Below are 15,786 nucleotides of genomic sequence, written 5' to 3' on the forward strand. Positions count from 1 at the left end.
ATGAGCTCTACTCAACCTATCATTGAGATTCATATCTGTATCTTTATGTCTTCATTTCTGTCCTAGCCTCTTGGACTGTCTAGTTATGGCCAAACTCCAATTTACTCTTTGGCCTTTGCCAAGATAGTTCCAAAAACAAATGGCCAATGGCCAGGAACAAAAATTATCCTAAAATGGAAATGGAGATGCAGGGGATCGAACCCTGTACCTCTCGCATGCAAAGCGAGCGCTCTACCATTTGAGCTACATCCCCACGCTGAAAGATGGCAATAATTCACTCTGCTAATTGCAATTCTATTTCTTTCTGATTCGTAGGAAGTGAATAAAAGTTAGCTGGATGGGAGTTTGAGATAAAAGGAACAAGAAACTATTATAATCTATTGCCTATAACAAGAAAAAGATTACATTGTCCATATAGTGGAAGCCAGTTCTCCATTTCCTGCCGCCCTCCCTGATTCATAAGTGTGTCCTATTAAATAATACTATGTAAGAAAGGATGTCCAATCTCTGTCTGCCAGCCATGTTCCAAAATTGTATCAAATAACTTCACAGGAGCAAAATGACTTGAAAGTGATTGCGGAACTGCTAGTGAAGGAAATAAGGGCACACAATACAAAACAAGGAAGGTCAGTGACTGAAGATTTCAGCTACTTGTTTCTAAATGCAAGTGCCATTATTTGGTTGACCCCTTCCTCATCTAGGCAAAAGGTGAAAAGGGTGTAGCAGAAGCTAGGACAGCCCGAGAATGAAACTCTTGAAGGCACGCCAAAGGGGTTTAGTTGGAACCACTGCCCTTTTTTTTTTCTTTTTTTTGTTAATTTGATATGGGCAATTCCCAGATATAACATTGTAAATCCTCTTTCAAAGGTCAAATGACACTGTAACCCATAATTACTTGCAGTGCAGCTAAAGAAAACTGAAGGGCAAAGTTTGGTTTTCCATTAACTTTTAGACTGATGGAAAATTGGGTGCCCATATACCAATCTGTTGTTGCTCTTGTTTAACTTTATTTAGGTGCCTGATATATTGTTAAATATATTAATCACCTCTTAAACTATCCAGACTGGCTTTACTCATATCTCCCAAATGAACCACTCATCGTGCAGCATTATTGGCAACTTATGACAGCCAGGGGATGGTTCTGGTCAAGAATTGAACATGATGGAAAACCCATCTCAGCAAATCCCAGCTCAAGTTATCCCAAGATTTGGACATGTTAAACACGCCTGTAACATGAAAATGATTTAGATATTAGAGATTTGGAAGTACGGTAACTGAACTTACTTGTTTAATTAAAGAAAATTCTTTACTACAATCTATTAAACCCAAAAACTGTTTCTTTATTTTGCATTAAAAAATTTGAACTCATGTATAAAATAGTTACTACTATATCACAAATCAGAGAGGCAATCATAAAATGGTGAAGGAACAAATCTATAAATTGAACTTCATCCCGATTCATAAACGCATAGCCTCAGCTCAGAAATAAATAGACTACTTGGAACTGTAGCCTTATTATCCCGTTGTTGTTCTTCAAAGCCACCTCCAAGCTCTCCTTATATCCCATTTTTCTACTCACTCTTCTTCATAGCCTCCAGCATATGGAAAAAAATATGAAGTTTTCCAGTTATTTCTTGGCTCCATTCGTTCTCTTTGCCTTTGCGCTTTCCATGGTTAATGGGCAGCCTCTTGTTCCTGCAATGTTCATATTTGGGGATTCTGTTGTTGATGCAGGCAACAACAACAACCTCTACACCATTATAAAAGCAAATTTCCCTCCTTATGGAAGGGACTTTGTTAATCACAAACCAACTGGAAGATTCTGCAACGGAAAACTAGCCTCGGACTTCACTGGTCTTTGATCCAATAACCCCTTTAACCCCATTTTGGAATTGTCTCTCCTTTCATACTGTTTCACCTTATATATGTTCTCTAAAAGGGTGTCCTTTGTTTTGCTTTCTAAAACACAGCTGAGAACATTGGCTTCACTTCTTATCCACCAGCGTATCTCAGCAAACAAGCTGAAGGAAAGAACCTGTTGATTGGAGCCAACTTTGCATCAGCTTCTTCTGGTTACTATGAGACTACAGCAAAGTTATATGTAAAACTGAAACCAAAAACTCTCTTTAACTTCTCTACAAGACTTTTAAATATATGTTCCTTGTTTTTGCAGCATACACTCTCATTGAGTAAGCAATTGGAGAACTACAAGGAGTACCAGAATAAGTTGGTGGCAATTGCAGGGAAATCCAATGCTTCTTCAATAATATCTGGTGGAATCTACCTAATCAGTTCTGGGAGCAGTGACTTTCTTCAGAACTATTACATTAATCCTCTCTTATACAAGGCCTATACACCTGACCAATTCTCAGATATTCTCATTGAATCCTATGCTCATTTCATTCAGGTCTCTCTTCGTCCCTTTCCTCCTCAATTAAAAGTTAATATTTCTTCATGTGAAAAAGGACCGGTAAAAACATACAGACATGAAGAAAATCGAACCTTGAAAGATGACTTGCATACATTATATAAATGATCTTCGGAACTAATTATCCTTTTTGCTTGTGGCAACTCTGGGAACACAATTAATTTCACAACACAAAACCAAATTAAGCCGTCAAAACACTAAATAAGGGATTTTAAATGGAGAGATCCTTGCCCCAGTATATGCTTTTATCTGGTGACTAGAACTTACTTTGTGACAGAATTTGTATGGGCTTGGAGCAAGGAAAATTGGAGTGACAACATTGCCACCGCTGGGGTGCTTGCCAGCAGCCATCACAGTTTTTGGCTCTGATAGCAACAAGTGTGTGGCTAAGTTAAATAGCAATGCAGTTTCATTCAACAACAAACTCAATGCCACATCTCAAAGGTTGCAGAAAAAGCTTTCTGGGCTCAATTTGGTTGTCTTTGACATCTACCAATCTCTCTTCAACCTTGTCACAAAGCCTGCTGAGAATGGTACGTTATCATTTCTTTACCATTTGATCTAGTTAAAGTTTAATCTCCAGGCAGGGCAGGGCAGGGCACTGATAGTTTAAGCAATGTCTAAACAGGTTTTGCAGAGGCAAGAAGGGCTTGCTGCGGAACTGGGCTGCTGGAAACATCAATATTGTGCAATCCTAAGTCCATTGGAACATGTGCAAATGCATCTGAGTACGTTTTCTGGGATGGCTTCCATCCATCAGAGGCTGCAAACAAGATTTTAGCTGATGACCTCTTGACCAGTGGAATCTCTCTCATTTTCTAATATAAAAAAGGGGTTTTGGTTAATACTCGCTGGAAAACTCTACTCGAGTTGTGTCATGGAGAGTTTGGTTCGACTCTTTGTTGCTATGTACTTATAAATTACATTACATTGCTATCTATCACTAGAACTATTAATGGGAAATGGTTCCAAAAACTTGTAATTTTCCATGTGCTCATAATTTGTAAGTAGTCTGAAATAATCCATGTCAGCCACAATAAAATGTTTTTCTGTTTCTTTTGGCCAATGAGAAACCCAAATCTTAGATTTTCTTCTTCTCAACTATTTTGCTCTCCTTTGGGGTCTGTTTGTTAAGGCCATCAATTCAAAATTAAGTTCATATTTTTATAATTTATGAAACAAAATTAACAACTTAACTGGTGATGAAAACAAGAAATTATCCACATGGTGCTAATTGAAAAAAGAAATACAAAATATCATGTGAGAAAAAATTAAAATTATAAAGATGCAAGTAAATTTATCCTAATAAAAAAAAAAGAATTTATCAACTAAATCAGCTCATAATTTATTTAACTAAGATACTTTAACAAAATTAATCATCTTTTAATTTAATTTAATTTGGAGGCAATCATTTCAGAATCATCAATTTCTCTTTTCTTTATGAACTTACATGTATAACTACCAATTATAATCATAATCATGTATTAAATCATATAAAAAATTACTTAATAAACAAAGCAATCAATGAATTAGTATATAAATAAAATAAAAATTAAACTCACAAGAATTTAAAACAGAGCCCCTAGCTCCCCACGTCTCTAAAGCCCAATAAGTCATACATCACTTTCCTAATTCCTACAAGGAAGAGATGGACTATAGTTTAGCAGCGCTGAAACTGCTATGCGGGCAACTGAAAGATGCCAGAGAAACTCCTTCTCAAAACGCCTTGACTCTTGGCGGCATTCTCTTCCAACGTGCCTGGCTTCAGGTCTTTTGTCTGTTCTACTCTCTCCTACCCTTCCTCCTTTCCTTTTATCAAATTCCCTATTTTACCTTTTCCTTCTTACCCACCTTTTCTTTTCTTTCTTTTTTTTTTTATTTTTATTTTTTGACAGGGCATTTTGATCTCAAACGACGATGACGACCGCCTGCTTCTCGATGACGGCACCGGTATTGTCGAGCTTAGCCTCTCCGGCGATTTCCGTCAACGTCAATGGAAGAAAGGTTTTGTTTTGTTCTTCCCCCCCCCCCCCCCCCCCCAACCACTGTTTTATAATAAGCGCATTTTATTGAAACGGCTGCATTCTCTTTGGCAGGTCTGTATGTAATGGTGGTGGGAGGGTATTTTGTCCGTACAGGTGACCTCCCTGTTATTAAGGTACTTGAATTTCCCATTTAATTTCTTCTAATTCATTTCATAAGAAAATGTTAACTTCTTCCATTTTAATTGGAAGCATGAGAAGATGTTGTGTATAATCTAAAGATGAAATGCAATTTCTCTGTTTCTCACACAGTCTGATCATTGCTTAATAGGTTCATAAGATTGTTGATCTTTCTCAATTTCCGGATCGAGAAGCGATGTGGTATCTTGAAGTTTTGGAGGCTTACAAATTGTTCTACCAGCCCCTTATTGAAGAATTCATATGAAGAATCCAGTTCTCTGTTTCCTACACCCCACAAGTTTAGTTGGATGAGGAGCTTGACTGTGTTTCCAATGCTAGTTCTAAGGACTGCATTTGACTATAATGACATTTAGCTGAGGAATGTTCTTCCCATAGATTAAACATGATAAATTTTTTTGTCATTTATTGAAGCTGAATATTTCTCCATCATTCCTAGATTTTAAGTCTTTTCCTTTATTCGAGGCAGGCTACGTTTGCTTCTTCTTGTTGTGGTTTATACTCTATGCTATTCTTTACGTTGTAAAGTTAGTCTGCCTATGTCCAATTCCCTCCACAAACTATGTGTAAGACTCTGGCTTTGAACCTTGTGTCTGCAGTCAGTCATTTGTCCAGAAGTAAAGGAAGAATTCTATTGTTTCGAATTTGAAATAATGTGGCCAATGAGATTTATTCAAGAAATAATGCATTGAATTCTCTACTTAATATCTGGCAGAAATTTTCCGGCTTCCGCATTCCATCATGAAATATGGTTAGATGATGTTTGGTAAGGGACGAAGGTGACACTTTTTACATTAGAAGTGAATAGAAGAATTGCATGAAAAGATAACGCTAATCTTAAGAAAGAAGCATTGAATCACTAGAAAGTTACATCAATAACTTTGGGTTTTATGTCCATGTGGACGACGATTTATTAAACCACCAAGGTTCGATCCTCAGATCAATAATAACAAGAAGACTTAGCCCACAAACTCACAACTGACTTTCTCTCTTTAGATGGGAAATTCTGAAAAGAGAGCAATCACTAAAAACATTTCGAGTGGATCACTTGTCCAAATGATCTGGGGCAAGCTGCTTCCATTTAGATTTCGTCCTGAAGCTGGAGTCAGATGGAAGCTTTGCAAAGAGATTCTGGAAAAACATTCTTTGTGATAACCCTGGCTCCCTGGTGTGAATCGCTTAAGAATTTCTCCAATAACGAGCAGTTGGGCGTCAGGAGATAAATGTCTGAAGCAATGAGCAGCAACTTCTTCCGATATCAGAGAATCTGCATCCCTCCAATTTTCATTAGGATGAAGATGATCATGTTTGCCCTAACGCAGCCAATCCATGATTTTTTTTTTCCTTCCTTCTGCCTCTAGTTCTTTGGTTGAGAATGCTGCTGCCTCTTTTTCCACTTCTCTAACACTATATATAATGTAGAAGACCTGGCCTTATATCTGACCTTTTTATTTATTTTATAGGAATAGTTGGCAATTTTTTAAAAAAATATACTAATCTATGAACTAATGTATTTTTAATTTTTAAGAATAAATTTTAATTTTATTGAGAAAGCAAATTTTATTTCAATAATTAGGTAAGAATTATACAACAATAATACATTAAATATAAACTTTAAAAAAATTATATCATGCTGCTAGTCTAATAGTTCGATAAAAGAAAAAAAAAATTCCTTCATTGTCTTCCCTCCTCTACCAAAGGTAGGCAGTAGAAAGAGAGGAAAGGAAGCTCGGGAGTTATCGTGCGAATGCAAGTGGGTGGGGAAGTCTTCTCCACCATTACTGGTGTGCGGGCAATGAAAGTCTAAACTCTTCACATGATCATTGTTCAATAATTACTAGGGAGTTCGAAATCTCAATTAGCATATTACTATAAAAATACACACAACTTTTAAGAGACAGAACCCCTAGCAGATAAAAGGATTTGATTAACCCTTGTGCTGGAAATGAGAGCTGCTAGATAGTTCAATAATGTCAAATGCTAACTGCATAATAATGAAACATGATAGGAAAAAATAAGGTGATTGTTTCTCTTTTTTAAGTTAATTCTATAATTCTCATTGTTCTTTGAATTATATTAAATTTGATAGAGGATAACGTGCAAGAAGCAAGTGGATTTAGCTGATTTAGGTTTGTTTTTTAATTTGCGTCCCCTTTAATAGTAAAGTAAACTAGTTTGGTATAGATCATCGAATCTTTTAATGTGAAAACACAATCCTTCCCTTAAATGGCATAAACGGTTGGCAGCGAAATATTACCCACAAGATGCCTTCCAACTATCAGGGACCATGAAGTTGTTGATTCCAAGCTGACATATTTCTGGAGGAAGCAGACGGTTGCAAGGACTCGGTCTATAGAATTAGCATAGAAGGGAATGATTGTTTCCAGCAGCGTTTGCACTCGTGGCCATATTCCTTCTTTCTCCAGGAATACAAGGATATCATATTCTCCGGTGAAGCAATGTTCCCAAACTGAAGTTTCTCCACTGTCATTCAGAACCTCAAATTCGAACTAGACAGTCTAGATAGCATATATTCATTATGAAGGAACAAGGATGAGGTGAGATTGTTCATGCAACATTGCCCCAAGAATGATTATTCAGCACCAGATCTGCACATGAAATGATCGAATGCATGCTCAGTAATGTGCCATATCAGTGTATGCAAAAGCAAGCAGCAATATAAGTGCCAAATCTGATTTTGGTGTCTCACCAGGCCTAACTACCCGATTAAGAAATCATCTATGCTGATAAGTGGGATTATAGCCAAACTTTTACTTGAACCTGATAACACGTAGGGTATAAAAAAATTTGCAAAATCATGATAAAACTAAGCGTATCTAATGTAAACAAGAAACTAAACTAGATATACTATTGAGAGGCCAAAGGTCTAGGACCATCATTTTAAACATTGCTACAAGTAATAAATACAAATAGGATAAGGAGCTTACACAGTGTATTTGTGACAGCAATCCAATAATCTATGAATATTTTCATCATTTGCATGTTCCTCCATCACATGCTTCTCCTCAACAGAATCCTTTAAAGAATTCCACTTGTTTAATATGCTGATTATCCTTCTAAGCTGTTGCAAAGGTCAGGGGAAACAAAAATCTTGCAACAGAACCTAAATATAAGAGCACAATATATTGGCAGTTCTATAATGTATCTTCAACAGAATTAACGGATTTGTTACTTGAAAGTCAAATCAAAAGGATACAGCAAAAGTTCTGGCATTTGATATTCTACCACAGGTGGCCAAGCTCTCATTTTCCTTGTTCTCATCAAATTGGTGATCAAAAAGATCATCTTCTATCAGATCAGCTTTGCTCGATAGAATGAACACATATTGACGCAGACTAGAGGCACTCATCTCATCTTCCTGGACTCGGACTAGTAACCTTGCAATAATGCTCCAGAGTGCACATCGCGCTTCTAATTCATCTGAAGTAAATGGGAAAATGTCAAACAGTCCCTGCAAGAAAGGCAAATCTGGGAAGCCCCAAGGTGTCAATACTCATACAAATTTGATAAGCAGTCCAGATTTATGCAAAATGTCATAATATAAAGAGAAGCTTGTGCTGATAACAAACATAAAACATATACCCTGTGATAAGTCTGAAGCTAGATCAGATACATCAGACAGAATATTTGCAATTATAACTCCAGCAGTCACACAGGAGTTGGACACCTGAAAGATAAACATTAAGAGCTAGTCAATTAACATCCAAGAATCTTTAATGTGTAAAACTCAAGCCACCAAATGATGTTTATTACATGATACACAATTGTTTACCAGGAAGAAGACATACTCCTTAAACTTGGAAAAGTAAGGTGTTTAATTTGATATATTTTACTCTGAGCATTTAGAAATCTAGAAAACATAAAATTATCGACAAATCTCTAACCCCTAATATAAGGCTCGGATACAGAAGTCTTATAAGTAAAAAGTTTGGCTGATGCAGTTTTTGTGTTACAACTTCCAAATACCAAAGCACAGTAGTCTTTGTTGTATTTCATGGAAAATGAAAAGGAAAGAATATAGCATCTAATTTCAAGAAGTAATTTAATTAAATGAGTCTTCAAGCATTCAGAAACAGAGGAAGACAAGATGACCAATAATTTATAAATGTAGAGTCCAAATCATATATCAGTTTTTACAGTTGTAGAAGAGCTGCATATTACCTCAACTTTATCAGGGAATTTTATCAAGTCACAGACTAGTTGGAAAAATTCTTTATTTGAGCAGATTTCCTGAGAATATCCATCTATAACACAGAGGGCTTCAAGCGCACGAAGAATAACATCAAGAACAGAGTACCTGAAATTTGAATGTAAACCAAACATCAGGCAAATGCATTCCAATATCTACACACAAAAACAACAGTTTTACAGGAGGCTGTTAACTTTTGTCCAATACAATGATCAGAAGAAGAAGAAGAAAAAGTTGGTTATCTCATGTTAATTCACACAAGCACTTGCAGCTGTCAGTAAAGAAAGTTTGCCACCAGCTAATTTTTTATCCAATGTTACCTTATATTCATGAACACTTCTAAAGCATCACAAAACCACTTGCAGACCAGAATGTCAAGTGAGAGGGACAAGATATGCTACAGGTTAATCACATTACTAAAAGATGAAGACTTGAAGCACAGAATAAGTTTTTGGTAAATCTCAGCCATGTTGTATCTGACTCTGTTTTATTCTATTGAGAATCACATGACTTCTAGCCACTAGCCACAACAGCATACACATGTCAATTTGATTGTGAGCATGTTATAATTGTTCTTTGACGAGGCTTCTGTCAAAGTGGGATTTGAACCAATGCAAAATCAGCTTTATGGTAAATAGATGCTCATCAAAACAGTTTCCCCAGATATTTTCAATTGGATAAGATGGGTAATTTTAAACACCTGAAACTCAAAAACATGTGGGACAACAAGGGAAATCTTTCTTGAACATAAAGCAGAAAAAACAGAATAGTTAGAAAAGCATTTTAAAAATCAAAAACTAGTTTTATCAAATTCACATCAAGTTCCAACCCTTTAGATGCAGGTAAAGAATTGTACCTTTCAGGTATTCTTTCATTTGTCAGTTTGCTCATCTCAAAAGCCAAAAGATTAACTAATACAGTTGCTAAACCAAGTTTCATCAAAGGCAAGAGAAGAATATGCTCAACTTCCTTCTGACTTTCTAACATGGCTAATAATAGTCCAACACTCTGTTAGAAAATTAAACATTCTTCAGATTCCATCACAAAATATACAACAAATTTACAAAAATAAAAAAGAGTAACAAAATTCTGAAATGACATATTAGCTTGCAGTTAATGTATATGCTTAGCAAACTTGACCCTCTTCATTGTCAAACATAAGGGAATAATTTATGACTATGAGGTGCTAAAACTAGATTATTCAGAACTTTTAAACAACATTCTCCTCTTTCAAACTTTCAAGAGTTGAATTTGATGGTAGTTAATTTTAGTATGTTGCAGCTCATGCCCAACAAGTGCAAAGCTAAAGTTCAAATTATAGATTCTTACTATTTACCAAAAAGTCTTTTAAGTTTTACCAAGATTTTGGAAAATGAAATTTTCCAAAGTTTCACAGTAATGTAAATATGATAAACTCTTGCAATTTATCACAAGCACAATATTTTCATCATAAAGCCATATAACTAATAAATCAAAGTAAGCAGTAATAGCATTCGAAATATTCAAAAATTCAATGTAATTTTTTTGTGAATAATACATCAGACCAAAAATTCTCTAGCAAGTTTATAATATAACCATCCTCATATAACCACCCTTTATTAAATAAAAAAGTATAAAATATGGAGATCAGTCACTCATATGGTTATAATACAAAAGAATCTTTCAAAGTTTTGAGATCATCTTTTTGAAATCAGCCTATCAAAAATGCATTGTAAATGTTGGTATCACCTTTTCAATAAGCTGTGGATTTAAAGTATTCTCAGTGACCCATAAAATGCGGCTTAAAATATGTTCAGACTGCAATGCCTCTGCCCATATTCTGCATTCACTACCTTGAAGACCCAAACTTAACAGCCTGTGTCAGAAAATGATCCATAAGAAAGGCATGCAGCACCAAAACAGTACAGGCTAAATAACTAAACGTGCATGTGATAAACATGAGCCACAGCCTAACGTATTACATGGTGTCATTAAGCTTTCAGGCATAATTAATAATTGACAAGAAACAATGTAACTTCAAATAGAAAAGGATGCTACATATAAGAAGAAAACCATACCACCGACACGAAGTGGAAAAAAAAAGGGGAATAAAGATAAATATACAGCTTTATCTAACATCTGGAAGGCATTACTGTAGTTCTTGAAGAAACATTTTCACAAGCATCAGAGTTCTCTTTATTTTAACCACCCATTTTTTCTTTTGTACACATTTTTTAAATTTTCAAGATTTTTAGTTATGGATATGCTTGCAGGATAGTGCTTGTGGTCCTTTCATTTCAGAACAACCACTTAAAGGGTCACAGCCCCTTCTATAGGCATCTAAGATGCTTGTACGAAGAAAAATGAAAAAAATAATTTCAATAGGCGGAAGAGTAAAATTTAATGTCTGGCAAGAAAATTCCTTGTGACTGTATCTATAGCTAAACAAAACAAAAAGTGCCATAACAACAGTGTAAGAATAACCACAGCCTTCAAGATCTAAAATGAACTTAGACACAAAGGTCAGGACAGCATAGCAAAAACAATAAAAATATATAGAATTACAAAAGAGAGAGAGAGAGAGATAAATTATAATGTTCTGGCATAACATGTGAAAATAGAAATTATATATGATTAAAAAAAGTTACCGGCAAGCTTCACCTAGACATTGGGTGTCATCTAAAAACAATTGATCTACTATCACAGAAATTAGTCCATTTGTAGAAACCATATGCTTCATGGGAACTTCATGGCAGGCTAAATTTCCCATGATTCCAAGACAAATCTCCTGATACAAAGAAAAAATGTATAAAAGCATCATGCATGCTGCATCAAAGTTCCTCAGAAACATCCACTGACCAACTAGATAACCAAAATAAGGCATCAAAACAAGGGCAAATGTGTAACCTACCGTGACACGAACAGATTGGGTAACCATAAGATTTGCTAAAAGCACTTCGAGTATTAAGTTTTGCACCTGCATAGATATCGTTGAGTGAGTCCAGCACATACACCACCATGAGCAAAATTTAGACTTCTGAATTCCTAACAAACGACAATATATTCTCATATCCTTTTTAATAAATTACTTCTTCATAATCCGTGGTTTTTGGCTACTTGCATAGGTAAAGAAGGTTAGTGAGAGATTTACACCTACATCATATAGAACAGCCATCCATAAAACAAACAAGAATATTATCAGTCTTCTTCGTATTTGATTTTTCTTTTCACCTAATCAACAGTAACCTTTAACAGCTAAAATAAATACTATTAGTTTGACTTAAAATGCAATAAATACAAAATAAACCAAGGGGCAAGTCCCAGTACCATGAGCTCAGCATGAGTTTGATTTGCAGCAAGATCCCACAGAACACAACCACACTCCTCCCAAACCTCCTCCCCAGCTGATACACGAGCATTTTCCCCTCCGCGGCCCGAATCTTCTTCATCTTCTCCTTGAAAATCAGATTTGCTAAAATCATCAACAATCTCCATGCCCTTACACTTATCATTTGACGAACTTACAACTTCATCATTACAATTTGAACCCCGAATTTCAGTATTATCATCATTTCTTGCATCAAGTGGGAGAAGTTTCCTTATCAATGAAATTACGTAACTCGGATCAACTGTTGTCGAAATATCAAATAACTACATTAAAGAAAACAAGAGTACTTCACTGAATAAATTCAAAATGACAGGAATATTTTCAAAATTACATTTAATTAAATTAACAGATTTAAGCTAATTGAAATTTACTCTTAAACCCTAGCTTCTATATTTTAAGATTGAAGAACAAAAAAAAAAACAAGGAAAGGGAAAAAAGATGAGTGAAGTGAAGTCACAGCCGTTGATTTGCAACCTCATCGGGCGGTGCGGAAGGATGATGCGAAGGGACAAAACGTTCTTCTTCGAGTTGCTGTTGTTCTTCCTCTTCTTCTTCTCTTGTTGAAGCTGATGCTGATGGCGCCATTTGCTTTGCTTTTTTTGAGAAACCTCAAAAGCTTATTTCTTATTTCCCTCTTTCTTTTTACTCTTTGTGCACAATTTCTTTCCTCCTCTCTCAACTATTGAATTCTCTTCTCCCTACTTCGGGGAAATGTATTTTAGATTTATACCCTTAACTTTTTGTATTCTTTACCAATTATCCTCTCGGTTATATGTTTGTTCAATTTTACCCCTTGTTGATAGGCAATTTTTGACATTTACTTTATATCTTAAATTAAAAATGAAATGGAGCTAATTAGACTATAATCAAGAAAATCTGAGTATAAAAATTGTTGCAAGGCATATTGTTAATTACAAAACTAACTTATTATATTTATCATTAATTTTATTTTTTTTATGATAAGTGATATTATAGTAGACTCGACTTAAATTAAATTTACATTAAATACCTCTAAAAGTAAAATAAGTAAAATAATTAATAAAAATGAATACATCATCGAATTGAGTGATGAAGAATGTCATGCCTAGTGTTTCATGTTTCAAAAAAAATAAGTATGTTAATCTTTTAAGAGAGAGAAATATCCCTGTAACAAAGTGCTATCAAAATAAGTTCGACTTAGACTCCATGCGAAGCACCTCCAAAGGCAAGGTAAGGTGATCAATGGCAATAAAGGCAACACGAATTAAATGAGAGAGAAAGTCACACCAAGCGCTGCAAAGGAAGTAGAAGTGCTGCTTCAATGTTATATCAAGTAGATAAAAAGGTCCAAGAAAGCTTATAAGCAGTGCCAACTTTAAGGTAAAGCCAGCAAAGCCCTTGCTTTGATCCCAAACTTTCATAAGCCTCGTAATTTTATTAATTATATTCAAAATATATAAAATTAACATAATTAATAAAATATCTATATATCATCTCATACCTAATAAATATCTATTTTCTCTTATTTTTCATATCTTTATTAATTCTCACAATAATTAATAAAATGACATATTCTTTTATTTTTCTTCTTAATAATCTTAATTTTTTATTGCTTCCCAACTCCTACAATGTTATTAATTCTCAACTATATATCTATTCTCAATCAACTAATAATAATATGTATATAATGATATCCAATAGCTATTCTTTTTCTATATATACAATTAATTATCTTTTTTTTTCAATTTATAACATACACTCATAAATTTTTTTCCTCATTTTCTCTTTTTTTTTTAATTTTAATAAAAAAAGGTGTCATTTTCTTAATTTAAAAAAAACCCTCATTTGAATATTTAGCTTTAAATCTTGTAACTTATTGAGCTACCTTTGCTTATAAGTATGTACACTGCATACCTTATTAAGTTAACTTTTACAAAAAGGGTAATGAACTCTTGACAAATACAATTTAATTATATTTTCAATCTTAAAACACAAAGTATGAGTAGTTTTCATTGATGTGGGAAAAAAAAAGAAAAAAAATAGAGTAAGTTTCCATTGATGAAAGAAAATAGAGTAATGAAAAAAAAACCATTGACACGATAAATGACATAAACCTCAAACCTAAACTTTCTATGAAAATGAATTAATCATCCAAAATTCAAGCAACTAGTAGTAGCAGTTGACATTTGCAACATCAATAAAATAATTTCTCTATCATCCTACGTGACTATATAATACTAAATTCCTTTTTTTTTTTTGCCCTCTAAATTTATTTAAGATATACTAAAGTTGCATTAGGCTTTTTGTAAACCAAAAATTAAAAATAAAAACATTTTAGGTTCTATTTGACTCCAATAAGCCACCCATATCTTTAAGCTAGATCAAAATGAATGTGTAACTACATAAATGTGTTATGGTGTATAACTATTAATTTTTTAAATGTATAGACGTAATACCAGGGTTATTATTTTATATATTATTGATAAAATTTTTAAAATTTATAAATATAATTAAAATATAATTATATATTTTTTATTATATTAATTTATTGATTTGTTTAAATACATTTTAATGAAAGTATCTAATAACTTTTTAACTCCGTTCATAAAATTTAAAAATTTTACCAATAATATATAACATAAATTTACATACTGTTATGTCTCAACTAATGACTTGGTTGGCCTGGTTTGCAATATGATACGAATGAAGCTTTAAAAAGTAATGATTTTTATTAATGTTACGAATTTTTGTATTAAATAAATAAGGGAGAAATATTAAATTTATAAATATGAGTATTGCACAAGATTAATATTTTGAAGAAAAGAGAATAATTTCGTGACAAAATAATATCAAAGTCAATTTGAATCCAACTTTAATATCATGCCAAACACTCCAATGGATGGAGTATGTAGGGTGACTCAATTCGTGACAAGAACATCGTGAATTCAAGTGAGAAAAAGTATTATAAAATTTCACATTAGATAAATAAAAAAAATTATGCTTGTAATTGTGAGTATTGAACATCATATCAATATAGTTTTTTCGAGAAAGAATAATAACTCCTGTGGAGCCTTGACCTACTACGATAACAAATCTCAATTAATCAATCATCATTTAATGCTTTAGATTGGACATACTTCTTTCTTTTAATTAATTCACTTGAACGTACTTAATTTGAAGGTTTATGTACTTGTTAGGATCAAAGTGCATTTCTTTGCATCCAAAGCTTGAACCAATAATTAATAATGCTGGTGCAATTTAATATCTTAATTTAAATTTAAAAAGTAGCCAAAAGGAACGAGAGAAAACGGAATGCGATTTAGAACCGAAGTAACAGTCTGTGTTTATGTTTTTATTATATGCTAGCAGTATATTAGGACATCAGGATATTCAAATTCCCAAAAGCCTCAAACCATTATTCGAACAATGATCGTTTTCCCGTTTACACCTCTTAAACAAAAAGAGAAGGACACTTAACCACAACGCGCGAGCCAGGTGGCAGTTTCGGTCTCGTGCGTTCTTGTTTTTTCAGGCTTTTTTTAATTTTCTTTAAAAAACATTTATAAAAAAATTTACATCTCAAAATGAAAATAAGATGCGACGATTCTGATCCTAAGCCACA

The 15,786-nt window shown here is 33.8% G+C and overlaps 3 protein-coding genes and 1 non-coding gene across 6 annotated transcripts; 2 read left to right on the forward strand and 2 right to left on the reverse strand.

Annotated features, from left to right (window-relative positions):
• Positions 1-180: 180 nt before the first annotated feature.
• On the reverse strand, positions 181-253 carry TRNAA-UGC (transfer RNA alanine (anticodon UGC)). The gene has a single exon. It is a non-coding gene; the product is annotated as a tRNA-Ala (tRNA).
• A 1,162-nt stretch (positions 254-1,415) lies between these two features.
• LOC18590425 (GDSL-like lipase/acylhydrolase superfamily protein) lies at positions 1,416-3,501 on the forward strand. The gene is made up of 5 exons (XM_007015929.3): positions 1,416-1,854; positions 1,971-2,101; positions 2,174-2,407; positions 2,706-2,961; positions 3,057-3,501. Exons 1-5 carry the CDS (start codon positions 1,602-1,604, stop codon positions 3,248-3,250), a joined length of 1,068 nt encoding a protein of 355 aa, XP_007015991.2. The 5' UTR covers positions 1,416-1,601; the 3' UTR covers positions 3,251-3,501.
• A 516-nt stretch (positions 3,502-4,017) lies between these two features.
• On the forward strand, positions 4,018-5,262 carry LOC18590426 (recQ-mediated instability-like protein). The gene is made up of 4 exons (XM_018127014.2): positions 4,018-4,196; positions 4,324-4,432; positions 4,525-4,586; positions 4,742-5,262. The coding sequence occupies exons 1-4, from the start codon at positions 4,077-4,079 to the stop codon at positions 4,853-4,855; spliced, it is 405 nt and encodes a 134-aa protein (XP_017982503.2). The 5' UTR covers positions 4,018-4,076; the 3' UTR covers positions 4,856-5,262.
• Positions 5,263-5,957: 695 nt separating this feature from the next.
• LOC18590427 (ARM repeat superfamily protein) lies at positions 5,958-12,877 on the reverse strand. Of its 3 annotated transcripts, XR_001929618.2 has the most exons (12): positions 12,660-12,876; positions 12,125-12,448; positions 11,709-11,774; positions 11,446-11,585; positions 10,547-10,673; positions 9,675-9,826; positions 8,791-8,926; positions 8,212-8,296; positions 7,826-8,097; positions 7,557-7,690; positions 7,319-7,389; positions 5,958-7,217 (listed from the first exon to the last, which is right to left on the reverse strand). XR_001929618.2 is itself a non-coding variant. In XM_007015932.3 (11 exons), exons 1-11 carry the CDS (start codon positions 12,768-12,770, stop codon positions 7,202-7,204), a joined length of 1,563 nt encoding a protein of 520 aa, XP_007015994.3. In that variant the 5' UTR covers positions 12,771-12,877; the 3' UTR covers positions 5,958-7,201. The 3 variants fall into 3 exon arrangements, 2 of the variants coding, with proteins under 2 accessions (XP_007015994.3, XP_088666465.1); XM_007015932.3 differs by lacking the exon at positions 7,319-7,389 and having other exon boundaries at positions 12,660-12,877; XM_088810339.1 differs by lacking the exon at positions 7,319-7,389 and having other exon boundaries at positions 12,125-12,395; positions 12,660-12,812.
• Between the last annotated feature and the right edge of the window lie 2,909 nt (positions 12,878-15,786).

This window comes from Theobroma cacao, chromosome 9 (assembly GCF_053813885.1).
Source record: "Theobroma cacao isolate CCN51 chromosome 9, ASM5381388v1, whole genome shotgun sequence".
Classification (NCBI taxonomy): Eukaryota; Viridiplantae; Streptophyta; class Magnoliopsida; order Malvales; family Malvaceae; genus Theobroma; species Theobroma cacao.

Excerpts from the sequence above, each read along its gene's own strand:
- LOC18590425 (XM_007015929.3), top strand. The coding sequence starts at position 1,602 with ATGGAAAAAAATATGAAGTTTTCCAGTTATTTCTTGGCTCCATTCGTT. Across the intron at positions 2,408-2,705 it reads CCTATGCTCATTTCATTCAG|AATTTGTATGGGCTTGGAGC; the intron begins GTCTCTCTTCGT and ends ACTTTGTGACAG. Across the intron at positions 2,962-3,056 it reads CACAAAGCCTGCTGAGAATG|GTTTTGCAGAGGCAAGAAGG; the intron begins GTACGTTATCAT and ends ATGTCTAAACAG.
- LOC18590427 (XM_007015932.3), bottom strand. The coding sequence starts at position 12,770 with ATGGCGCCATCAGCATCAGCTTCAACAAGAGAAGAAGAAGAGGAAGAA. Across the intron at positions 9,827-10,546 it reads ATCCACAGCTTATTGAAAAG|AGTGTTGGACTATTATTAGC; the intron begins GTGATACCAACA and ends ATTTTCTAACAG. Across the intron at positions 7,691-7,825 it reads CAAATGCCAGAACTTTTGCT|CTTAGAAGGATAATCAGCAT; the intron begins GTATCCTTTTGA and ends CCTTTGCAACAG.
- LOC18590426 (XM_018127014.2), top strand. The coding sequence starts at position 4,077 with ATGGACTATAGTTTAGCAGCGCTGAAACTGCTATGCGGGCAACTGAAA. Across the intron at positions 4,197-4,323 it reads TCCAACGTGCCTGGCTTCAG|GGCATTTTGATCTCAAACGA; the intron begins GTCTTTTGTCTG and ends ATTTTTTGACAG. Across the intron at positions 4,587-4,741 it reads GTGACCTCCCTGTTATTAAG|GTTCATAAGATTGTTGATCT; the intron begins GTACTTGAATTT and ends ATTGCTTAATAG.